Source organism: Nothoprocta perdicaria, unplaced genomic scaffold (assembly GCF_003342845.1).
Source record: "Nothoprocta perdicaria isolate Ctin4 unplaced genomic scaffold, notPer1 scaffold_107, whole genome shotgun sequence".
Taxonomy (NCBI): Eukaryota; Metazoa; Chordata; class Aves; order Tinamiformes; family Tinamidae; genus Nothoprocta; species Nothoprocta perdicaria.
Window position 1 is genome coordinate 2,156,234 of NW_020454172.1, and position 26,150 is coordinate 2,182,383.

At 39.3% G+C, this 26,150-nt stretch overlaps 2 protein-coding genes across 4 annotated transcripts in view; one reads left to right on the forward strand and one right to left on the reverse strand.

Annotated features, from left to right (window-relative positions):
* LARS (leucyl-tRNA synthetase) lies at positions 1-24,234 on the reverse strand. The gene is made up of 31 exons (XM_026045795.1): positions 24,116-24,234; positions 22,839-22,926; positions 22,528-22,608; positions 21,871-22,011; positions 20,742-20,903; positions 19,990-20,102; positions 19,548-19,611; positions 18,933-19,000; positions 18,399-18,624; positions 17,719-17,806; positions 17,541-17,617; positions 16,866-16,919; positions 15,767-15,907; positions 15,057-15,134; positions 13,993-14,078; positions 13,836-13,901; positions 13,647-13,729; positions 12,912-13,050; positions 11,430-11,639; positions 10,803-10,860; positions 9,943-10,006; positions 9,164-9,347; positions 8,847-8,937; positions 7,923-8,063; positions 7,205-7,345; positions 6,991-7,101; positions 5,878-5,988; positions 4,695-4,799; positions 3,996-4,091; positions 3,075-3,207; positions 1-763 (listed from the first exon to the last, which is right to left on the reverse strand). Exons 2-31 carry the CDS (start codon positions 22,887-22,889, stop codon positions 558-560), a joined length of 3,369 nt encoding a protein of 1,122 aa, XP_025901580.1. The 5' UTR covers positions 22,890-22,926; positions 24,116-24,234; the 3' UTR covers positions 1-557.
* Positions 24,235-25,969: 1,735 nt separating this feature from the next.
* Positions 25,970-26,150, forward strand: part of RBM27 (RNA binding motif protein 27) — a 21,672-nt gene continuing 21,491 nt past the window's right edge. For all 3 annotated transcript variants that reach the window (XM_026045805.1, XM_026045813.1, XM_026045821.1), the window contains exon 1: positions 25,970-26,028. In XM_026045805.1, coding sequence (XP_025901590.1) covers positions 25,970-26,028 — 59 coding nt within the window. The remainder of the gene's footprint in view (positions 26,029-26,150) is intronic.

The window sequence follows — 26,150 nt, forward strand, 5'->3', positions numbered from 1 at the left end:
AGATTCTGGTTTTAACATTTTGCTACAGGCACTTCGTATCTATGTCTATTATAGGAGCTGAAAAAAGCCCTGAAACTTTCATATTTAAGTTCTGCCTYGGAGTTCTTCAGCGTGGAATTATTTCTCAACTGCTAAGTTGACATAAAATGCCCTAGTTACATTCAAAGTCATTTCAGTCACTGAAAAGACAAATATAGAAATGTTCAAGCAATATTTTCCTCTCCTCTAGTACAAGAGATCTATAACCATCTTCTATAGACAGAACACAGCATATTGGAGAGGGAAGGAACTCTGCATGTAGTAGGCAGGCCACATTCGCAGAGGAGAATCTGTCTTGTTAGCAGCTGGAAAAAAACATTTTTTTCCCCAAGAAGAACCAAGTGGCAGGAGGAAAATAAATTTATTTTAACCATGTCTAAAAGAAGTGAACTTACACACAAAACTTGTTTGAAGTTCTTTAAAAAATAAAAAAGGAGAACAAATACTCATCTACAGATGCCTTCAAAGTCACTCTACAAACTTTTCAGCGTCAGTGATTGAGCCAGGTAGGCACCAACTTAATGAACCAGATAGACAATTGTGTTGCCAATATCCTTTGTCAGGCCGTTCTCAGTTACACAAACACGCTTCTCAGCCAGGTCAATATGGAAAACTGCTTGCTCTAGAATAGGAGTTTTCTCAGCTTCCTCTTTACCAAGGACTGGAACACGACGGGGTCCAAGGATGGGATCATCAAACCTCATCAGCTTCACTTTAGAGAGATCTACAGTTAAAAGAGAAAAAAAAGGATGATTACAGATTCTCCATAGACACTATAAAAATCATGTGAATTAATTAGAGCAATGCTTAAGAAAAAAAACACTYGTTACTTCTGAAATACCTCCGAGGAAACAGATTCTCCCAACAACAACATACATGTTAAGATTTACACTCACTAAAAAGATATCATTCAGTAGTTACACGGTGAGTTACTAACGGAAATAAGAATGAAACAAATACAAATACCTCGGGAATTTGTAATTTGGTAACACAAATACCTTGTCCTAATACCACATCCCCAGCACTAAATTTTCCTCATCTATTTTTGTGAAAGCTCCAAGTGACTGAACAGCCTATGCCTCATTTTCTGAGAAACAGATTTCAGAAACTGAAAGAAGGAAGAAAGCGGGAGCTGTTTTAAGTGCTCTTCAGTTTCAAATTCACACACATAAGACTGCTGAACAGACAACAAAGTTACTAAGGAGTTATTAGGGAATCTTTCATCCAAACCTCCTGCTGAGCACAACCTTCCATTACTCACGAAGCAGCAGCACAGTGACACCTTCTGGAAATAAAGACTTGGAAAGAATCACTGCTTCATTTCCAACAATTTCAAAATCTACAGTGAGCAGAATGCTAGCAAATTTGTACAGAAAAGGACAATGCATTTTCTCCACTTGTGCTTTGCTATGCATATTATCATATACTCCTCCTCTGAGGCATTATTTCAGTGCATCATCATGTATATGCACTTGTCTCTGTTCCAGAGGTAAAGATCTAAATAAATACAAGCCAATTAAAAAAAAAAAAAAAGAAAAAAAAATCTGTCACAAGCTTTTGCGTCAAGTCAGTTCACATTGATTTTTAACTCCTGATCTGTCCTATCAAAGCCTAGTGGTAGTTCCCTTCAGAAGGCTATTTTCTTTCATTACACTGCCTGAAAGCTTTAAGTTTATTTCAAGAGCATCTTTGACATGGAACTATAGGAAAACACAAAATTCATGGTAAACTGCCTTCCAAAGCAGGTGGAGAAAAAAGGAACATTAAAATTAGCGATGGACACACTGGTGAGAAAAAAGCCTCAAACTCCTTTCAGCACAAGTAAATTAAAAGAATTCCCCCTTTAAATATCACCATTTACAAAGACGTTTCAGATTGTCAGGATACCACATAAACAACTAAATCAAGCAGAGAGGCCCTAAGAGGCAGCTTTTATTCTGGCTGCAATAAAGCAAAACAAGAGGCTGAGGCTGAAGTCTCTCCACGCCGCACAGCGATGCGGTGACAATGATGGTGGTAGGTGATGCTCTCACATCCTCACTGCTGGAAATTAGCTATCAAGGCAAGGAATACATAGTTTCACAAATAGTTAAAAGCAGAATCTGGTTCAGAGGCGACAAAACACATTTAACGCTTTCATGATAGAGTTCACTATTGACAGGGATTTGAGTGCTTTTCACAGGAATTCTTCTAATAATCACTGTCTCCTSTCATCACTGTAGAGTTCAAAATTTAAGAACTGAAAATAAAGCATTAGTGCATTAAGAAAATAAGAGTATAGAGAGAAGCGAYAGCTCATGGGCTTGAAAAGGAGCACTGGCCATTTTGCACTGCAGTTACTGCTTCCAATTTGGCCAACATCAATGGTAACTGAAAGGCTATTGAGCAATCACAACTCTAAGTGAACAGGTAATTTCTGTCCGGGTTCACAGTGGAAAATTGCTGTGTGAGGAAACATGTAGCGGCTGGAATTGATGAGTAACAACTTWAAAAAAATCTCAGATGATTCTAAGATTCTAAGACACACTGTCAAAGAATTTCTGTCACAAAGGTATGTCCATGGATTGTGTACTATCAGAGACAAAACRTGTAAGACTAAACAAGAGAATTTTTAAAGCTTCATTCCTTTTCTAGGAATGAATCCATCTCAGGCTAAATGGAAGAGACAATTGGTAACAGCTTTCTGCCTTTTTTTATTTTTTAAAGCATCCCAGGGCTAAAGTTACATATAACCAGTCAGGAGACCATACTCCTAGGAATTAAAAGCAAAAGGAGAAGTATTACCTGTATTAATCTGTATAAATCTGTAGCTATTAATCAGTGTACCAGTGGCAGAATAAAAGATTAATGATGAGGGAAAATGCACAGGAAAGCCTGCTTAGTTATCTCTACTTATTTCCACCCAAAAACAAAAACTTTGCTTCTTTCTGGGCAYTTGTAACAGCACAAACTTCAGCAGCTTTCCATTTGCACTTGACTCCTACAAATGTGAAACAATCATTGTGTGATGACCATATTCTCTGGTGGAGTTTTACCTTTGATTCCTCTGTCCATCTTCATTAAGCGCCTGATCACTGTGTCCCTACTATCTCCTTGCCTGATTTCTATTTTTGTAGAGAAGTGGCCATTTGATGGTTGAGGGTTCACCAGAAACACAGATACGCTGGGCTGTAAGAAAGTTAACAAAAACACTACAGGAGAATCTGTGTGTGTCCCACATCTCAGAAAACATGCAAAGAAGAAGCAAATAAACATTCTCTAATTGAACTCAACTTATYGGTCCCCTGTAAGTTAATATATAAGCATTTATAAAATTAAAATTTGCTTCAGAATTCTCCAAAGTAGTAATACAGAAGTTTTTAATTTCTTAGGCAGCATAARTAACACCACAACTTCAGTATAACAGTGGAGTGACATTTAACCAGGCTCACTTAGCATCAGGAACAGAATCTAGAATCTTGATTTTTAATTTTCAGTCCATGTTTTAACTAGATGAGAATCTATCCTTTTTTAAAGAGTGTCATATCTTTTTTTAAAACAATCATATTCCTGGTTATGTTCAAATCGCTCATTTCCTAGTTGTCTTCCAGTCACCACAAGTTAAAGATTCAGCTGTAAAAAAAAACCCTTACAACTATCAAAGGCACATTTATCTCTCTCAATAAAGGGAGAGAAAAAACATCACAGCTGCTCAGAAAACACTTCTGGTTTTGAAGGGATATTTAGYCAGCAAGAAGAAAAAAATTCTCTGTCCAGTTTCATGGAAAGCAAAATACTGGTATGTTATTCCTTCMTAATTTGAGCTTAACTTGAGCCATTAAGTTGGTACCCAATGCTCAGTGATTCAGCCCTCCTATACGATGTTCATAACTAACTAAAGTTTTCAAATGTCTAATTATTAGAAATTAATTTAAGAAGTTCTTGCCTATTTCCARTATTTGAATCTTTGTGTTTACCTCAGTTCTGAATATAGAAAATGGTTTTCCAGGACAACAGTCTTCCTTTATTTTATCTTCTGCTTCAGAAGCAAACTTCACTTCAATATGATCCAGCTGTAGGAGAAAGGGAAAGAAAAATAAACAGAAGTTTAATCACAACAGAAGTTATCTGGCTCCAAAACAACTGCTTTCATTGTAAAGTGTAAAGTTGACAGAAGGCAAAAAGAGCAAGTACAAATCACCTAAATGTCATTGGGGAGAGCTCTGAAGGTCACCTACTCCCTACTTGAAATGGGACTACTGCCGACTCCAGATCAAGTCAGCTGGAGCTTTGTCTAGTTGAATTCCGAAAACCTCTGAGGAYAGAGGTCCCGCAGCCTCCCTAGAAAACTTGTCCCACCACTATCCTAGCCAAGTCACAGGAGTTCACTGTCACAGCACAACCAGTCTTTTGGGAAGAGCCACCTCCATTCTGTGGAGCCATGTCAATACTCTATCCACCTCTCACTGTCCACCTCATAGCTGTATTTAATGGACTTGCCTAGAAATGCTTAGAATTGACAAATTTGAACAAGTTCAAAATTCAAAAAGTTGATAAAAATACTGAGCAGCCAACACTCAGAAATTAATAGAAACAGACTTAGATCCTTAGAAAAAGGAGATCTTTCACTGATCCCAATGAAAACCAAGTAATGAATCCACCAAATATATGCTAACCTCCAGGGAATTTGTCAGATAGACTATATTCTCCATGAGCACCATCTGTTCATCAAATTCCAGTTCCAGGTCAAGAACACGTGAACCATTCTTCTCCAGATTCTCCTGCCAGAGGACAAAAAATGTTGGATTAAACCTCTCTGAAGGCTGCAAGTAAAACAGCATTTGAAAATTACAAATTCTTCACATTAGTCACGGAAAGAATAGGTTTAACAAAGTTAGTGACACCGATGGGAGGATTAAGAGCAATTAGAATATGCAGCYAGCTAAATGCTATAAATGTAAGAACATATTTTTAACAAAGCATTGAAAAAGTGTCCAGTTATCCAGTTATTTATGATCTCTACTTAATGTGCAAGTAGAGAATTCTCAAAAAGAACTGGATATGTCCACAAATGTTGCAAACAAGTTCTCTGCAGGGAAATAACATTTATTTTGTATATTCTGTAAAGGTATCCAGAAACCCAACTGCAATAGTCACAATAGAAAATACTTAAATCAATACAAAAAGCCTTTAAAAAAAAAAAAACCACTGAAACAGAACTTCCTCTTGAGAATTCAACCTCCTGCCCCTTTCTCGCTTCGTATGCTGAGCTAGCTGTCTCTTCTGAAGCTCCGTTTCATTATGCTCAGTGTACTCATGGTTTCCTCCGTTTCTTGTCAGTTTTTAACCTGCAAAACTCCCTGGATTACAAATGAATTACTCCCCTTTGTAAAACACAGTCTCTTATTCATCACATCAGGTTTTCTTTGAAAAACAGAACGTGCAAGCAGAAGTACTTTTTGAACACTGAAACTGCTGCATAATCTATTTCAAAGAACAACATACTAGTCTAGGGAATCCAAGCTCAGATGCTTCCAGGCCTCTGCATGTAACTACTAACTATTCACCTCTAGAAACAAACGGAGCAACTGTTGTATAAGCTTTATTCCACTCCCCTAAGGCAACGGAGGCTCAGGGAACAGCCATTAGCTATTGCCAGGCTGAAGGTATCAAACTGAGGTAAGGTTTAAATCAATGGCAAAGAGAAAAGAAAGTCAGAAGTTAGAAGCAAATCCAGGATGAAATAAAGGAACTAACCAGACTCGTGCACCAAGTTACAGGGATCACTGCCTTGCTCTGACACATTTCATTCATTTATGAAAGCTTTTTCTATGCAAGGACTGCTCCTCTGCCACCTACCTTAATCATGGCAACAAAAGGCATAACCTTCTTCATATACTTCTTAAGTTCTGGCAAGGTGTTCAGCTCACTGGCAATCRCTTTATTGTCTGGCAGCTGACCTCCACCAGCCTAAAATATTGACAGATTTCCATTAAAAACTACAGACATCATCCATGCAGCATTCGCCCCTTGCTACCRTGCACCCTTCCCAAAAAACAGTGAGCTGGTTAATCACAGAATACTTGGAATTGAAAGGGACCTCTAAAAGTTATCTAGGAAAATCGCAAATCATCAATCTCACATATAGTCATTTTCCCATCCCTTTAAATTATTGCTAACGTAAAATATCTAAATTTTCTACTAGAACATATTTTAAGTCCACATTTAAGCCTTCCCTCAAGCAGATGTGAAAGCACCAGTTTCCTGAATTCTTTGTTTTACACTCAGTATTCAGATACTTGGTGCAACGTGTCAGACCAAATAGATTTGGATGCTAAATTGGGAGGAAAAGTATATAAAATGTCCCAAATTTAACTCTTGAAACATAAACCAATATTCCTCATGTGAAACTTAACCTTGTAAATTGGAAATGTCACAGCTCTGCAATCAGTTATGACACTAATCAAGTTCACGGCAAGAAGGATAGTGGTTCATTGCCAAGGGTCAATTATTACATCAGCTTCTCTGTGGCAGAAGTAAAAATTCTGCTTGCTCTTAGAAAAGCTTATTACTTCTTCTCAAAAGAAAGACTGCATTTCCACATACTTTTTCTAAGGTCACTTAATATTATACATCCTCCCAAGCACCAATATGTACCCGGAAATACTCCTGCAAGGATAAATAATTTTTGAGGCTATCCATGTACAAAAGAAAAACAAAAACATAGGTCACTTTTTCTTAAAAAAAATCAAAACACAATAAGGTCAATGCAATGACACTGCTCAACACATTTTCAACAAGCACCAAAAACCACTGCCCAGTTGTAAGAGCATAATAAAACGCTATCACTATCTTGGCTTTACACGCAAATAGTTTGGTAACAAGGCTACAGGTCTTCTAAATGTTAAAAAAAAAAAAAAAAAAAAAAATTCCCATAGAAAAGCAAGTAGGAAGCCAAGAGAGGATGAGCACCTGATAGTGCTTGCGCAGCACTGATAAGGTGGTGTGTTGCCACGGAGGGTAGTTCTTCGCCACATAGATGGTACAGTGAGAAGGTTTCTGAGCAGGCTCCTTAGCAGCTTTCTGAAGAAAAACACAAGTATTCAGCATCAAGGGGAGTTCTGAAGCTACAGAGAATTATCAAACAAGCACAGAAAATCAAACTACCCAAGAAAGTGCACTTCACCTTTCCTTTAACTGGTGCCATGTAATTCTTGAGACGGAGCCTGAGGTCATGAGCAACTTCCATGAGGTACTGAGAAGAACGAATCAACGCTTCATCCACAGGACCTGCTTGTGGCCACGAGGCTCTCATGATGGAATCGGGCTTTGAAGCAAGGGAAAAATTATATGTAGCAAGATTAAAAGATATTAGTTTTTAAGGGGTTTATCAATTATAGCTTGATGGAAAACTGCATTTTAAACAGCATGAACCTCAACAAGCACCCACCTGTAACCCAGCTGTAAAGGGCCAAGCATACTGCCACAATAAGCATGTATTTGTGAGCGTGCATTAAAGGTCACACATGCAAACCCATCTGCCATCAGCTACGTAGCCTCATTTACAGAAATAAAAAGGTCTGTAATGGTAACTAGGCTGCCAACACAAGTTAAAAGAAGTTCCATACATAAGTGTATGGATGTTGCATTATTTAGATTAGTTTTAAGTCACCTCTTAATACATGAATGAACAGTGATGTGAAGTAACACATTATTACTGTAACCTTGAAGACAGGTTGAGCTCAAGATGCCAATAATGTAATGGGCAATAAGCAGATCTACCTTATGACTGTACGAACACACTTTTCTCTACTTACACACAAAAATAAGCCCGATATCAAATTAAAAAAATCACTAAAACTTGAATCTGAACCAAATGACAAAGCTGAAAATAGTATTAGTACCTTTCCCAGCAGTGACCAGATGTGCTCACATAAGTGGGGACAGACAGGAGCCAACAGCAGGGTCTGAACTTCAATAAACTGAAACACCAAGTCCCTGTGCATTCCTTCAATAGCCAGTTCTCGATACTTATCTTTTGCTGCCTGAAACACACCCAATGTAACCATTAAAACACTCCAGCTGCAGTGGGGAAATGTTTAAAGGGAAAAAAAAGGAAAAAAAAAAGTAAATGTCAAATTCTTTGCTCTAATATGTAGCTTAGGCTTTTTAAAAATCCAATTTTGATCTCTATGTTTTCCTGATACATCTAATGGAATTAACTTGCTTACTTGGCCATTTTATTTTTACATTATTATGGTACTGTTTAAAAAAAAGTGTTTATGGGCACAGACGCACMAACAACAGCAACTGTGTTTCAGCTACTGTAATGCTGAAGAGCCTGCATAAACATACCAATAAGTAGAACGAGAAAGATGAATACGATCTGGCATTATGCATTTAATTCCTAATCATGTTCCTGGAAACCAAGAAAGCCACATTAATGAACGGAATTCAATAACTGAAGTGGCAGAGTTCTGTAGACACTCTGGAGACATACTTCACAGATTATATCAAAAGATATTCTGCGTGCGGATGATCTATTATCTGAATTTCTTATGCAGTGTTCCCTATAAAAAATAAGGCAGTTTTTTTAAACAAGTATTTGCTTTTATTAGATATCTCTATGTACAGCAACACAGTGGTTTTTCTATGAACCTTTATAAAATGCTGCAAGTAGACATTTATAACTCTACAGCTAGTTCTCTTGGTACAAYTCTGATTTCCACTTCTGCTCTGTAATTAAGTTTCAGAGACATTAGGATCAAGAGCAACCCACACAAAGTAATGCAAAGTATTAGTTTCTTATCTGAAAAGAGATCTCCTACCTGAAATTCAAAAAAGCCAGTTTTCAGAGCTTCTTTAAACATCATCTTCTCATAATTTTGGTCTGTCTTCATTATACCTGCACTCATTTCACTAAGGAGGGAAGAGAAATAAGAATATCAATATTGCATAGTCCATCTCACTTAACTGCAACATTCTGTAAAGCAATATTATCCATGTTCCCCAGTGCAGCACAACCACAGGCCAGTCTAAAAGCAAATTACAAGTGTTTTGTTTTAGGAAATTCATAAATACTGGGGCGGGGTAGGGGAAGAATGACATGATACAAAGACTGTGTTAACTTTATGTGACATAGTACCTGGCAAAGACTCTATCATTGAAGGTGTTGGCAGGACCACTTCTTAAACTGTCTCTATTTGCAATTATCTCCTTTACCCACTCGACCCATGTGTGCAGACGCAGAATCCCAGCATCTGCCATGGCTTCCACAAAGTTGGCATCTTCAACAGTATCTCCAGCATCAGCCAACGCCAAACGCATGCCTGAAAAACTAGGTGCGTTAATATGCCTGACATCAACTGGTGGATAACAGCAGACAAGGGATTCAAATTCCATAATGAGCTTTTCATTGCAAGTTAATAAAATACAAAGTGAAATTACAAGCTTTGCCTGGCCTACAAGAGAGAGAAAAGAGACCAGGAGATCAGCATGATCACTGTCCTTCTCTCCAGTCTTCCAACCCCCTCCCCAAAAATAAAAACACATCCCGCAAAAATGAAGATGCAAAAGGCAACACATTTCTGCCTCCTTCCACCCCAGTGTGTGCATCAGGAACAGCAAAGTTCTACACACTATCTGCTTTATAATGTTTTGATCTCTAAAGTAGATGTTTGAAGAGCAAAATAGACAACTTGGAGGTCTCAACATCAGGCACAGTTCCTGGTTTAAATGAGTGTTCTATTAAAATAAACTTAGTTTTCTAAATAGTTCATCAGCTTTTTAAACAGAAACAGCTGACAACTGGCAGATTTGTTGCGGTAAGATATGCTAATAAACCCACTGTTCATTTGAGAGCAAAGCATGAATTTGAGTTATTTTAGCATCATTAAAAGCCAGTGCAGGTCAGAACACACTTACCATCTGCAGAAAACTTGTCAACAGCTTGAGACAGCGTAAGAAAGTTGCCTGTAGATTTAGACATCTGAAAGAAATGGAGTCAGTTTTCTTAAACATCCCTTCYGCTGTCAAAGTCATAAGCAACAACAGGTGCAGCAAACGTTTGGGCAAACCACTGTGAAGGCATCATCTCAGGAAGCACAGCAAAAGTAACAGATTGACAAAACCTGAACTAGGTCTCACAGAAGAAACCCACTAAATTTTGTAAGTACTCATCCARCTCCTGAATTCTGAACTTGTCTTGCAACTTTGACAAGTTGTTATTGAGTGTTTGTTACCACATACAGAGCAAATGCAAGGAAATGATAGCTATTTTCAGGGGGGGTTACCCCAAATTTGKCTTTGAAAAGCAGGAAAACTGTCCCACAATCTGTCACACAAAATATCACTCCAGAAATCACCCGAAGTAAGCTTCTGAAAGCTAAAAATKGTTTCAAAAGCAGCATTTTCAGTGCATCCCACAGATTTCAAAAAGGACTTCTGTTTTGTTTCCACATTAGACAGTTTCCAAGATCCAAATTCCAGCTTCAGGTACTTTTACATTCAATTTCACAGCTCATATGCATAAACATATTAACCACATAAGCTTTCTCTTCTCATTATATCTACTCTAATGTACAACTTAAAGTCAAAAATTAGCCCAAACAATTCCACAAGATAAATTACCCTAAAAGAAAAGTTCATCAAAATCTTCATTTAACTGATGAAGCTATGCAAGAGCTAGGAGAAAAAAAAATCCTATAAAATTTATTCYAATCTGTCTAGGGAGCAATTATTGTGACAACTATAAAAGCCACCTCATGCACAAAAACTCACTGTACCTTTTCAGAATTGAGAAGGAGATGTCCATTTGCTCTCACAGCTACTGGCCACTTTTCTCTATTTGAAGACAAAATATAAAGCATTGGATGCTTTTTTTTTTTTTTCTTTAAAGAGGAAACATTTAATTTTGACAGCTTGGGATGGATAATTTAAGTGGAAACTTTAGAAAGCATCTAAAACGTCTTGAAATTTAATTCGCCTTTGAAGAGGTTCTACAATGTAAGGGCTAAACTACAACAACCACTGCTGAAATGCAAAGTGTGGAGCACTGGGTCTACAATTTTATTACATTTACTCTGTCTCCTTCTCTGTTCAGAGACATTTAATTTAATTAAATATAATTTTAAGTTAAAAGTCACGATTAGCAGAGCCCAACAGCRTTTGATAGAGCTAGGTCTCATTTTATAAGCAGATATCAAATTTCCCTGACCATATTTACCATACATGAGAAAACAGCTTTTTCTATATAAAGCTTTATAAAACTCTCATAAATAGCAATTCAAGGAGATTCAAATACAGAAACTACCTCTAAGTGTACCATCTGCTTGGCACAGTAAAATCTCAGTTTCACTATAAAAGCAAAGAAGAATTTGTACGTAAGCACCTCTGCATTACTTCCAACTTACCTCTCTGACCACATAGCCACATGGTTATAGAGGTAGTATGAGAGGTGATTCGGGACAAGATCTTTGCCAGAAACTCGGAGATCCACAGGATACCAAAATTCAAACTCTTCTTTCAGCTTGTCCAGTTTCTCTTTTGAAATATCTGTCTTAGGAAATGGAGCTGTCTTGAAGAAGATGTAATCCCAAACTTCTTTGCTCATTTGATGTGGCCTGCATAGAATTACTGACATGTCAGTAAAAGAGACTAAGAAATTACTTTTCCACTGCACAACATTTGAATTAACAAAATAGCTTAAGCAAACTATGGCTTAACATTCTCACAACATACTCCATTTGATCAGTAAAACACATATGGACAGAATGTACAGGTATGTTCACTGGAGTCTATAAGATACTGCCTAGACACATCTCAAACCGATTCAAACTAATTAAGTTCTAATTAAGACTTACCAWTTTTTAAATGCCTAAAGTGCTTTACCCTACACAACACAAAAATCGAAAGTGTGGATCCAAAGTGCTCACAGTACAAATTAAACAGACAAATTGTTCATCAATCTAGAAGTCTTACACGCAGTATTTTCATGTTTTAGCTCAAGTAGTTATTGCTGTTATAAATTACTGTGTGCTGTGACTTACCTACTGTGATGCTAAAGATCTTTCTGAATAGCGAGTGAAATGATATACCATAATACCTTATCCTGTATAAGTCTTACTAAAATGTGCTTGCTAATACTAAAAGTGTTATCTACTCAGGCAAAAGTACACTGTAATTTATAAGTACTTAATTACATCAAACCCTTTAATGCACAGACTCTTCACCCCAAAGTTTGTTTCCAGACATGATTAGAATACAGGTAACCTGTCTATAATTAGAGATGCTTCTTCAATTCTAGAGAGAATGCACTACATGTTCTCATTGTGATAGAGGGAGATCTGTCACCTAAAATTCACAGCCACTCCAACCAAAAGGTCAAAGGGCAGCCTTAAGTATTTTAAGTCTCTGAGGCATCCTGAGAAAGACAGCCTGAAAGACCATTTGTTTCCACATACCAATTGTGAATGAAAGGGAAGTCTAAGCTTCAAAGACAATTACCAATTTCTAATGCAGTGACAGAAACTGGTGATTTTGTCCACTTCGAACTCTAAAGTGAGCATACAAAAAAGATTTACTACATTTCCTCATTATTTACAAAACAGTCTCAGCAAGCAATATKGAGACGCTTCAGCAGCCAGTGATATCACCTGGCAAGGGCTATCTCAAGATAAATGAAATGCGTACTGAYAAAGATGGTTTGCTTGCATACAGTTCTGCTGTTAGAGATCTGCCTTCTCTCCACCCACTATACTCCCTTCTCCTTCCTTCTTTCTCCCCTGCAAGATTGCTACAACTTAGCCAGCACYGGGCTAAAGACTGGCCAAGAGCAGTACAGGGCAACAGCACACAGAACTAAAGCAGCGAACCTGGGCAGTCCCTCTGCCTACCTGATGCCTAGAGGAGATTCTCCTTGGCCCCTCAGGTTCCCTCCCTGCAACAGATGAGCAACTGTGTAATAAGCCATGTAAATAGTCGAGTCAGAGAGCGATTCTATCAGCCACTGCTCATCCCAAGGCAAACGAGTACCTAGAGAAGATGAAAGTCAGTTATAAGATATAGTCAATATCCTTACTTACAGGACTAATAATCATAGTATTTGAGCATATGTTAGCATCTTATGACTTTTAGTGGAGCCTATACACAGCCAAGTACTTACGCTTACACTTAACTTCTTTTTTTGAGCAGGCTTACGCATTTTGGAAGTTGTATTCATGAGAACACATTCACTATTTCTAATCTACTTCTTAACTCAAATATCAGCAAATTTCAGCTCCTGATTATCACTTTCTATGAATTGCAATGCAATTATTACACATGCAGAGGTGTGCCTGCTTTGGCATCTTACAAACTACACAAGATAAAGGCTACTCGATATTTAAGGAGAACACCCAAGAAGCAGTATTAGTTCATTCCGACAAAATCCCTTCCAGATCGATGTCCAAGTCAACGAGATGCTGCAACAAAACCATTGCAGAAATAAAGCAGCCCCTGACCACACAAGTTATCCTGATAAAGTATGTATTTTAAAAGACCAATTGGTRTAGCATTAATGAGCCTTCCAAATGAAGTAATGAAGATCTAGGTCATAAAGCACTGAGTGAGAAAAGAAGTCTTTTGCCTACCCAGGCCGTATGTTCTGGAGCATGCATGCTCTTGCAGCCAGTCAAAAGTAGCTTCAAAATTTCTCCTAGTCTCTTCACAAAACCTGTGAGAAGAGGAAAGGAAAAAAAAAAAAAAAAAAAAAAAACCCAAACTCTCAGAACACCGATCAGCAAACATCACTCCCTTCACATCTGCTTTTGGTAACTTACGTCTCTAGTTGCTTCAAGCACTCCAATGCCTGCTTCTTCCAGTTCACTTCACCATAATCCAGATACCTATGATCAGGAAAAGTTATGAGCATACAGAAATTCACAAGAAGGATGCAACTTTGCAGAAGCTTTATAACTGGGGCTTTACTTCACTCACCACTGGTCACAAAGGGCCACCACACATTCATCAGCAGACCTTGATATAACTTGTTTCTCAGGTTCCATGTAAATCATGGCTTCATCCTAAGGCACAGTTAGACAGCTTGACAGAGAACACTGAAGCTAAGATACCAGTATTTAAACATAGTCCTGAAAATCCTTCCATCCTACTGAAAGTCAACTTCATTCTAATCCATCTTTGCCACCAAAAAGACTCTCTCCTGAATATCTGCTTCACTAAACTGATGATATTACTTGACTATGTATCTCTTACAGGTATCAATTCACGTAATTATCAAGCAAGGAGATATTCTTAAAAAAAGGAAGAAACACAAAATACTATTTATGCCTCTATAAAATAAAACTATTCTTAAGTGACAAAGGTTATTCACAATAAAACCTAGACATGTTATACAACTGTCACAGTTGCTAAAAAATGCTGGGCCCAGGCAGGTTGAAGGAGGCAGATGGGGGGAGATGGAGGGAGAAGACAGAAAAAAAAATAACTATCTCTGGCTCCACAGATCACATTTCCATATAGGATGAAGCTGAAGTGTTGTAGAATACCCTGAACGCAATAATGCTGCAATAACCAGAAAGCATTGAATAAATGCTAAATAACTGAAGCCTCATACACTATTCAGGTTCATCAGAAAGCCTTATTATACAGAGATGACACACTCTCCCTTTACTCCTCTTCCTTCTCTTCATAAAGAGCCCCAGAACAGGAATGCCCACATCAGACCTTCTTTATTGACAGGCTTAACTGACAATTTAGATCTTCTTTCAGTATCTTCACAACATTTTCAAGAAGGAAAATCAGTGCATCARAATGTTCTTTTCTACATAAATTGGTAGCATGAGGCAGGGAATAAGGCACCTCTCCGAGCACTCAATCCACTTAATTCAAGAACACAGAGTGTCATTTTAACAGTATTTTGTACTCTGCAGCTATCCTAAGAGCCATAGAGAGGGTTGCAGAACAAAACCAGTGAGGTTTCTTTGGCTTTTGTGAAAAGATAAAATGGGTAATTTACAAGTGTCATGCGTACAACCACATACATTATCCACCATCGTCTTCTGAATCAATTTCTTGACATCTTGAACTTTCTGTCCTTTGAATCCATCCACCAACATTACCTGTAAAGCAAGAAGCATACGAGATACTAGTTTTAAAAACAAAGAAATATTCATTACGGCAATCTCTAACATATATAAAAAAAGGAAGCTTACTTCTTCACTCARGGTAATTTTGTATACTTTTCATCATGCACACATACACAGAATCCCAAATCACTAGTCAGAAACGCAAAATGGTACCTCACAAAATTTGCTTGAGTTTAGTGCAGCTTAAGAGAAAGGTAAGGAATACTAAGCATTACACAAGCAGTGGTCAGATAAAAGCATCACTTTGCTATCATTTCCTATCAAGTTCCAAATCAATACTTGAAACAAAAATGGTATTTCTTCAGAATACAACAACTTTCTAGAACGGCAAATTATGAACTTCAACTTGCGATCAGAAACTTCTCCAATCTTTTTACTACCATTCCACATAATTCTTCTACCAACTGCAGAACTTGATTGCAGGAAAGTTCCCTACAAATAAACTGACTGGGAAAACCAAAACCAAAAACTAGAGCAAACAAAAACAAACAAAAAAAAGTCCACAAGAGTGCTACAAGAGTTTTGTAGTCTTCCTCCCTGTCTTTTGCCCTCCTAATCAAACTCAGCAAGCAAATATACTCAACAAAATCTCTTTTGCTACTTACTCCCTCATAAAATCCTTTCAGATATACTCTCTCCTTGGCCTCAGCAAGTTTCTCTCTGTCATTTTGACTCTGGATTTTGAGTTCATCACAGACAAACGGAGCACAAAGGTTGCCATAGCCTGGAATTTCAATGATGGGCACCTAACAATTAAGAAAATCATGTCAGATATCCATTTCAAATTACATGAATGCAATAAAAACTCCATGAGTAATTTGCTCACAGATTTCACTTCTGTGTGACAAACTTCACTGAAAAATACACACTGAACAAAATAGAGCCAGATATATTTTTCTCAGTTTGCAATCCACAGTTCGACATAYAGGTTCAAACCAGAGAAGAATGCAGGAAGAATTAGGAATAATTGGAAAATGTGTTATGCAATAGTTTAGCAAACTATTTGGCATATWCTGTTAAAACAAATAATCCCCATGAGAGCTGCAGCAGGTGTTGGTACCAAGGCAGAACTTCATTCTAAACTATGCTGTGCACAGCTTTACATTATCTTTTACTAACCAAGTAAGATAGAACTTCAGGGACAAACAGTTCAATTCCACCCATGGAGAGTTCCTGATAGCCCCCAATGTGACGCTAAGAAGCAACAATTGAGATTTATTTCCTGACATGAAGGACACCAAACACTGAAGCTGGTGTGCAAAAGGATGGGCAATACAGAAYACGGCAGTGGCTTGACCTGTAACCTGTGTTTTCTAGCTAGCAAATTGATTCAGACATTAGTTTGCATTAACACTAAGGGGCTTTAGCTACGTAGATATAGTTAACACAGCCTTTCAGGCCAGACTGTTACTGAAAGACTTAACCAAACAAAAGGTTATCAGTATAGCAATGTACTATATGCTCCAAAAAATATTTTCCACAAAATTTAATACTGTCTTACAAGCACAGCATACAGCAGCAACTTTTGGTGTCATCCCCTAACAGATAAATTCTCACAATTACAATGAAATCTTATGTTGCTCTATAAACATTCCAGTTCTCTCAACTGGAAAAACTTTCAAGACAATTCTAGAAGAAGCAGGTACATTGACCAGTGCCTGCAAAGCCGTGTGTACTAAGGGGCACMTGTTGTGGTGGACTTACCGGTTCAAATGGCAGAACCATTTCATCCCTGATGCCATATTTCGCCCTCAAAGCCTTTGAAAGTTAGAAAAAATGTGTCAGATTATTCAAATGTAGAAGAGTTTTCAGGCTTCCTTGTACACAGTATTTCTCCATAAATTAAACAACTGCTTCCCTGTCTGCTGATCACCCCACAGATCTGAGTTTAGTTCCTGTATAATTTCCAGATAATTTCTACATYTCTAGGAGGGGAAAATATATCATCRTTCTACCTTAAAAATGAGCATAACGAAGAAATTCAATAGCCAGTTGTAGCTGCTTTGACACGTACTTTTGAAATTACAACAGCAACTCTAACCCTCATTTGAAATGAACATAAAGGTCTTAATCTTATCTRCACGAGTCATTTCCACAACAAGCATTCATTTCTAATGCACTAATAGAATTCTCTATGCTAAATTCCAGTAGAAGTGACTTGATTCTTGTCCAAAATCAATCCTGAAGTGTAATGGGTAGTGTGAGGGGGATCCAGGTATGTTGATTTTAATCTCATTTATTTTTAACCAGTTTGATTTCAATTTAGAGAACACAAAACTCCAAACAAAGAGTTTCATTTTACTCGCTGAATATCCACTCTTGTCTCTTCATGCTCTGGAGAGAAAACAGGAACAGAAATAATTCAGAAAACAGACTGACCTGTTTTTTTTTCAAATCTCTCAGGGCTGCAAAATCATCAGGTGAATCAGAGGGAACACTGGTTACTACTCCAGTTCCTTGCCAAAGAAAATACAACAGACAAAAAGATTAGCCAACATGTATTGAACGCACTGAGTGCAAACACGCTTAGGCAAAATGCAAGATACTGCAGCATTACCTTTATCTTCCTTAATTGTGAGCATGGGAAGAGCATATACAACTTTGTAGAGGGTCAGAGGTGCACTAAGTGCAGCACCAAGAATCTCCTAGGCAAGGCAAAGGAATATTATCATTAGAATAAGCAGTACCAACYCCTCCTAGCTGAGTATGGTTGAAGAAACAAACTATAGTATTTTCTACTTTATACAGAGCAGGACCAATAAAGACAAGTTTTGGTGGATGGAAATTGGATGGTGTAAACACGTCCATACTACRATAAATAAATGACACTATATTGTTATTCAGGGCACCGGAAGATACGGATACAGTACTTTTTCATGTAACACTTTCTGCCTATTACTTTTTCTCTCCTTTCCAATTTCTGTAGAGAAAAGAAGCCACTATCCCCAGAACATTACTTAAATCACATATTCATCAAGTAAAGCTAAGGCAATAGGAATGCAYTTGTGTACAGGCTGTACASAARTACTTGTACTTGTTGTTTAATCTGCCAGAAGTAACGATAGCTTAGCTTCCAAGGAAACTCTCTTTTTTGCTTATTTAGTTACTTAACATTCCAAAATATTTGTCCTAGCATCTACTTATTCTTTGCTTTTAAGAGGGTTTTTACCATCGCCTTTGTAAGCATTAGCTTTAGAGGAAGAGATAAACGTGGCCAGCAAGGTGCCAGGTGCTTACTTCTCCCATGAGCTCCTTGACAACAGCTACAACTCCATTGTCTTTTGTAAAGCCCTGGTAGGACATGTTCCTGGCAGCTCTCTGAGTACAGATAAAGATATCTCCATTGCCAGTTTCAAAGCCAATGTACTTCATATCTGGTCGAACCCAGCAGTTAGTCTGTCCAAACATGGTCTCTGGTCTGAGCGTAGCTGCCACCAAGAAGATATTTTTTCCTCTTAGACCACTGCAAGTGAAAAAAGTACTTTATAAGTTACCAGAATAAAAACACTAMGGGTAACACTAAACCTTTTTTAAGCTAATGGGAACTACAAGTAACATCTGCTAAAGAATGAAAATTATCATTGGACTCTTTTTTTCTCCATTTTTGTATTTTGYAACTCCAAAGTAGACTTCCATACAGAGACCAAGTGGTTGAAGTGACAGAAATAGCAAAAAGAAAATTTAGCATCAAAATAAGCTGTTAATTTAATAGTTACCTCTGGCCTTAAAAGATGAAGTCTACCTGCCACTAACTAGGAATTCARGACCTACCTTAATTTTGCAGGATAAGGCTCCAGCACCTTCATTTTTATTAAAGTATATTCTTGTGGTCCAACACCCTACAATTCACATACACAAAGCAGTAATCAACAGATGAAGCTGACTTGAGGCAGTAAAGAAAATAAATTCTATTCTGTAATAACTCAAAAGCAAGTTATSGTACAGGCAATATGGCAGGATGCTTTCTTTAAAATATATCACATTTCCGTTGATATTAACAAGTGTTTACTAGAACACAAGCTTGAAACAGATTCTGCCTTTCCCTCTGTCCAAAAAATCATCCGTAATAGCGACTACCCCAGCAACGTAGACATCGGTAAGAGCTTATTTCTTTTGTTTCAACAGATGAAGAATAACAATGCACATACGATGCAGTGAAGCTGATTGCACAAACTGCAAAGTAATCCCAGAAAAGAGCTGCAATGAAAAACACCATCCATAGCTCAAGACAAGTACTCTCAATACAATGTTCAGTTTTCATGTTTACTGGCAGTTGAGAACAGATAGGTCAGTATGTACAAAACATATTTGCTCCAGGCTACTTGTTTTTTCATTCATCATTTTGCAAGAAATACATAAAAATCACTATTAAAAAAAATATATTACCTCTCCTGTTTGCCTGTCATGATCCATGCAAGGCTGTCCATCTTTTGGAGAATAAATTGTATACCTAGGAAGAGGTGGATTTCATTTAGTAACAAATGCAGTATTCTATAGACCAGGAGAAAAACACAATCTTTATSAAAAGCAGACCTCCAAATTATATTTTCAATTTGTGCCTAAATTGGTTTCTATTGATGTTCAGAGGAAATTTTTACAAAAGCTCTCATCATGGGTCCAACTTTGCTTTGAGTTTATATCCACTGTAAAATTCTCAAAAAAGTAAAAACACAATCCCCCTACAGGGCAGTCTAGTAGAGCATGTGGAATGAAAGGATTTTAGCTATAAGCAAGCTCTAGAGATGTGCAATAGGTTTTCCTCCTTCTGAAAGCTGAGCTCACCCAAATCCATGATAGATTCTTCATGAAAGGCGAGCAGCAAGCTTACCGTTTCCCAAATTTAATCTTATTTCTTTCTCTTAAAGTTAGGAATTGCCATCGGACAAAGGAGTCATAATATGGGTTAACATCTGTGGTAATGAAAGAACGTCTCCAATCCACCTGAAAAGATGTAGAAATCCCATTTACTAGTAAGAAAATGGGATAAAGAAATTCAAAGAACCTCACATCAGCAAAAATATTTATTTTAAAACTTGGAGAAGAAAACCACTCTTCTCCAAAAATGCAATGCAAATTTGCATCACAATAAGGGTGTACGGCTTCAAAAGAAATCCACAAAATCTATAAGACTCTCTGTGCATGGTCCTTCCCAGCTGAGATTTCAAAAATTTCAAGGGCCTGTCTGCTGAATGACTAGAAATTTCATAGTTTTAATCACCTCACAATTATTACTTTGCAATATCTGCACTTCAATATTGCATCACTACTCCTCTAAGACTACTGTCAATATTAAGTACAGAACAGTATATCTACATAACAGCATATCTAATATGCAAACAAAAGGTACAAGGCACAATTCATAGATTTGATTCTTGTTTTGAATTGCAGTCACTRCATAAGATATAATTTCTATACAAAAGAAAACACTTCATGATCGAGACTATTCAAAGTTTAAATAATATCATAAATACGAAACTTTATTATTCAGATATCTTTAAAAAAATGCTAAAACAAACAAAAACACAGAAACAGGAGCTGGTATAGTCACTTGCATAGTAAAATTTTACATTTTCTAGATACCTTCAATCCCATGCTTTTCAAGTCCTGTACAGCAAGGGGAGGGAAATAATCTAACCAGTACTCAGCTTCAGAAAAACTGACTACTTCTTCATCACGAAGACCCAAAGACTTCATGATCCCCCACTGATATTTGGAAGATCCTGTCTTGGCGGCAGCTTTACTCTTTAAAAAAAAAAGATTAGAAAATAAAGTACCTTCTTTATAGGAACATAAACTCGGTGAATTGTGAACTGTGAAGGTAGTTTCAGACACTTTTGCCTAGCTGATATTCAAGGGTGTGCACTTTGAAATGTCTGCTTTCCAACCACTGCAGCCTGCGATCCATCAAAATAGAGCTGCAGAAAAGGCAGCTGCAGCAGGAACTATCAAGCTGAGGTCTTAATCAAATAGATATTTTGCCATGAAAAGTTAGTGTGATGCTGTATTATACCCTTAAAATCAATCCTCTTTTCCAGTGGTACTTTGGTCATATTTTTTTCAGCTTTTGACTTTCAAATACTTTGTACATTCCCACCATCCACTCAACACCTGCAAGAGCAGTCACAATCCCCTTTTCTGTTGATGCAGAACAGCAAGAATCCTAAAATTAAGACTTATAAACACGACCATTTCTTTTACATATTGAGTGTGGATAAGAACATATGTCTAAAGTTTTGTTTCTTTTCCTTGTGATACTGCCAGAATCATAAATCTCACATAAAAGTTCAATAAGCCCAAAGAGCTTTAACATTTACACTTAGCATATCTAGCCATATTTCAAAGATAAAATAATCAAAGTAGAAGGTTCTCTAATCAATCCTGCTGAAAGAGCAGATTCTTTCCTACAGTTTGTGAATGCAGCAAAATGCTCACAGTAAAGTTCTGCATCATCTGACTTTTCCTACAGAAACTATTTGACTGTATATCAACTCACCACTAAGAAGTTTTTGTGCACTAGAATTGTATCTTTGAAACCATGTAGTTGATGTTTCCCCCGCTTTCTCTCCCAAATCTATCCTATCTGGAAAAGCAATTTCAATATTTGTGTCACTGTTTTCTCTCTGAGGAGTGAGTAGGAACCAAACCCATAACACATACTTCAAAACTTCAATAGCCAGATAAAGTCTTTCTGGATTTGTAACAAGTTTACCTTTTTGCCCTTTGCTTTGTCTTTGATGATAATCTCCTCCTCTTTTTTAGTGGAATTTTCCTCTTCCTCCTCTTCCTCATCAGGAAATTCAGGAGGGCAGCCATACAATTCCATTTCTCTTTTTAGCTTATCTGCACATGCCTAAATAAAAATTCAATCAGCAGTTCTCAGTAACTATGACTGAAGCAATTGCCAAGGGCTGATTTGCTTTAGAATAATCAAATATAAATTTTCATTTTAATTATGCAGCTAGAGCTAATGCTTTGCATTCCACTACAGCACTGTAAATATTTTTCTGGAAGTTACATCAAGTTCTAGGACAGCCTCTAGCATCATCAGTGTCTGCCGGGACAGGCAGGAAGAGGTTTAGAGTGAGAATTGTCTTGCAAATGAAAAAACAAACTATGCAAACTTTTATTTTCTAAAAGGTACAGTTCAGTAACAATTTTAAGACAAAGAAGAATTTTAACAAAAATTAAGAAGAATTTTAAGTCCACACATTTTAAAGACGATACACTACAATTATAAGTCACACTGTCTTGATGGATTTTCAAATAATTTAAAATAATGTTCTGGTTAGAGAGTAAACAATTCCTTACGCAGACCTAAGTATGGAAAACAAACAAAAAAAMCCCTCAATAATTCAAACTATCTTACCTTTATAGGCATTCCAGTGCAGTGCAGACCAAACGGGAACAAACAATTCTTTCCTTTCAGCCTCTGATACCCAACTGCAAACTATRTAAGTGAAAAAAGAGAAAAACATGAAACACAGATAGAAAGACGACAAGGTCTCAACCTTCGCAAAAAGTAAGATTCATTTTTCAGATGAAGTTACAAGAAAAACAGAATATGTGCCATTGAGTCTATAAAGTAATCAACATAGCATTCTGTTAATTCAAAATTCAACTACAAGACTAACATGTGATTTACAGTAGTAGTTAAAAAGATAAAAGAGAAATTTTTACCTCACATTTTGATAAAGAAAATGTGTGTCCCAAGTGAAGGCGGCCATTCATGTAGGGATAAGGAAAAGTGACAAAATACTTTCCTTTGCTAAGAAGAAATTCAAAGGAAAATTAAAACATTGGATGTAACTAGAATATGTTTAATTAAAATGATCTGATATGTTAAGCTATTTTTTATTGTCTCTGTGAGGTGGTAATATTTTCCCCATTAACAACATTGGTCTTTTCTTTGAAACAGCTATCACACTAAAAGTTATTTTGAGTTTAAAAAAAAAAAAAAGATGAACATAAAGGAAGCTTTAGCAAAACACTAAAATAAATACACAGTATTTTAGCTACAACTGTAAAATTAGTTTAGGAAAGCAGGTTTTCCTCTATAAAGTGGCCACATGCCAAACACTGAAATTTCATGTTAAATTGCTTATTATTATAAATCTGTATAAAAAAAATGATGTACTACTGCTTTTAAGTCTGAAATTTTAAGCATTATAGTGCTGAATTTCAAACTGTAACATAACAAATACCAAAKTACAGACTGCAGTTTCTTTTAAGAAAGTTTCCACAACAAATGTTTTTGTTATACTTCCTAATTTASCATTCAAATTGTCTGCCCCTTTTGGTCATTAAATACTGACTCAGTCCCCCTAACTCCTGGAACTAAATCCTCAGGAGCTGCAAGCAAGGACAAAAAGCCCGTGCTGAAGTTCTTAGAGTAGCAAGACAGCCAAACTTTTGCAGTTATGTCCTTGCAGCCCCTCGTGTGAACAACGGCAAGTGGCAGAGCTCTGGGCTCTGCCCATTTCTAGGGGAAGCAGAACAGGTTACTCCACATGGTGACTCCGGGGACTCGGTGACTCCAACCCTTCTCTCTGCTCATGGAGGCAGAGCGAGTGCACACCYGCACTCATTGCCCGCTCCTCACAAAGGGCAACTGCTGACTGAGAGGTAGTCATTTCCTGGGCTGTAAGGGCTCAAGCTTCGCCTTGAGAAATACTCTCCATGCCAGAAAGCTGAAGTCACAMAAGAGCATCTATCTTTAGGCACTCGGCGGATACTGGTGCTGCTGAGGAATAAGAGCGCTGGAACTGGGCCAGCTCGTGGGCTTTATGCTGCGAGCTACGGAAATGCCAGGACACCGCACGCAGAAGCGGCTTCACCCGAGGGCACTACTCATTTCAAAAGAGAGGGTTTTTTTCTGTGTTTTGATGGGGGGAAAAAAAAACTTCAAAAGAGATTTCAAATAGTTGAAGATAACACCTGTTAAAAATGAATATTACCTTTTCTGGTTCACTGTATCTGAAGCATTAATCTCAAAGACTCGCTCATCATCCCACTTTTGCTGAATCTCCYTTTCAATTTTCTTCAGAAAATCTACTTTTGCTGTCCCTTTACGCTCCTAGGTAACACACAAAGAAGAAAAGTCTGAGTAAACAGCTTAATGAAGCACAATTACAGTGTACGACAAACCTCTTTTGCGATCATTTTGTCACTGCCTCCCAGCGCTGCAGAGGGCAATCATTTGCAAACATTTATGCAGGCTGCACGACTTTGATGCATCATCTCACAGCACAGTATCATTAACAGGTTGTGTACACTTGTACCCATGAGATTCAGCCCCTGAATCAAGAGATTCAGCTTGAGATTTTACTAGTTTTTAATCAGTATTTTACTTATTTTAATCCTTAACTATTTCAATTACCAGCACAGTAACACCATCATTAAACATCAAATATTCCTTCTTCCTATTCCTTTATTGTATAGCATACTTAAAGTGTAAAGAATATACATGCCATGGGTATCCTAACCATAGATCTTGATAACACAAAATGGCTTTTTTTTTTTTTTTTTTTTTTTTGCAAGATCAAAGCTCTGTATCTGGGGCAGGGGCTGTTCCCAATTTACCTGTATAAGCGAACCCGAACAGAAAGCAGGAAAGCAGAGTGGCACTGCCGCAAACTACAAAATGGCTTTGAAGCAAAACCCATAAGGAAACTGCTCTAACTTCACAAAAACTGCCCCCAGTGCCAGAGCCTCCCCGAGAGCCTCTTAACCCGGACGGAGCACAACSCCCTCGGCCCCAGGCACCTCCCGGCAGGCGCTCAGCCGCCCGCGACACAGCCCAGGCAGCGGCCACAGGTAACGCGGGGCGCAGAGCGCGGCGAGGGGGCACAACCGCCGCAACCGGACCGCGCGGAGCCGGCGAGCGCCGCCGCCGGGCACGAGGCGGGCCGGGCCGGGCGCGGGGGCCGCCCCGGGGAGACCCCGCGCGGGCCGCAGGGCGGCGGCGCGAGGGCGGCGCCGGGGAGCGCCCCGGCCGGCGCCACGCCGCACTCACCGCCATGCTGCCGGCCGCGCAACGCCTCACGGGACGTGTAGTTCTTCCGGCCGCGCCCCGCGCCTCGCCTGATGGGAAATGGGGGTTCTKCCGGCCGCGCCCCGCGCCTTGCCTGATGGGAGCTGTAGTTCTTCCGTCCACACCACAGGGCAGTGGAAGTTCTTCCGGCTCCGCCCCGCGCGGCGCATGATGGGACCCGCAGAGCTTCCTGCGTCGCGCGAAGCACGATGGGAGCGGTAGTCCCTCATTCCCCGCCCCCCCGGTCCGCGCAGCGAGGGGTGACTGCTCCGGCCGCACCGGGGCCGCCGGATGCCGCACGGACAAGGAGGGCTGGGCCCTGCCGTGAAGAAGGGGTGCGCGGCGCGCGCGCCTTTCCCGGTGACGCGTCAGAACCGAGAGGCGCGGGACGGCGAGCGAAAGGGTTGGGGACGCGGCGCCGCCTCCTCCGCGCCGCCGGGGRCGCTGTCCAGGGGGAGGAGCGGCGCGCGCCGCCTGCCCCTTTAAGAGCCCCCCCCCAGCATGGCGCTGGAAGGGGTGTTTCATGTGCTCGCGCGACCAAACATGCTGCTGCCCCGCTGACTGCTGGGAGGGGCACCTCGCGGCTCCCATTGGTCCAACGCGCGGCGGCGGCGCCACTTCATTGGTGATCGTGGCGCAGCACCCCGCCCCCGGCGGCGCGCAGCGGGCTGCGTTGCGCGGCGCGGCGGCGGGTTCGCGCACAGGCCGCGGCGGGGGGAGGGGTCCGGGCAGGGCAGGGCAGTAACCGCCGCGGGCCGCGCATGGCGCGGGGGGCACCATGATCATAGACAACGTGGACGCGCTCAAGTCCTGGCTCGCCAAGTTGCTGGAGCCCATGTGAGCGGCGGCGCGGCCTGCGGGGGGAGCGCGAGGGGAGGCGGCGCCGCCGGGCGGGGGCTCCGGGAGCAGCGGGGGGGCAGGTCACCCTGGGGGGAGGGGCGCGGGGAGGGTCGGCGCCC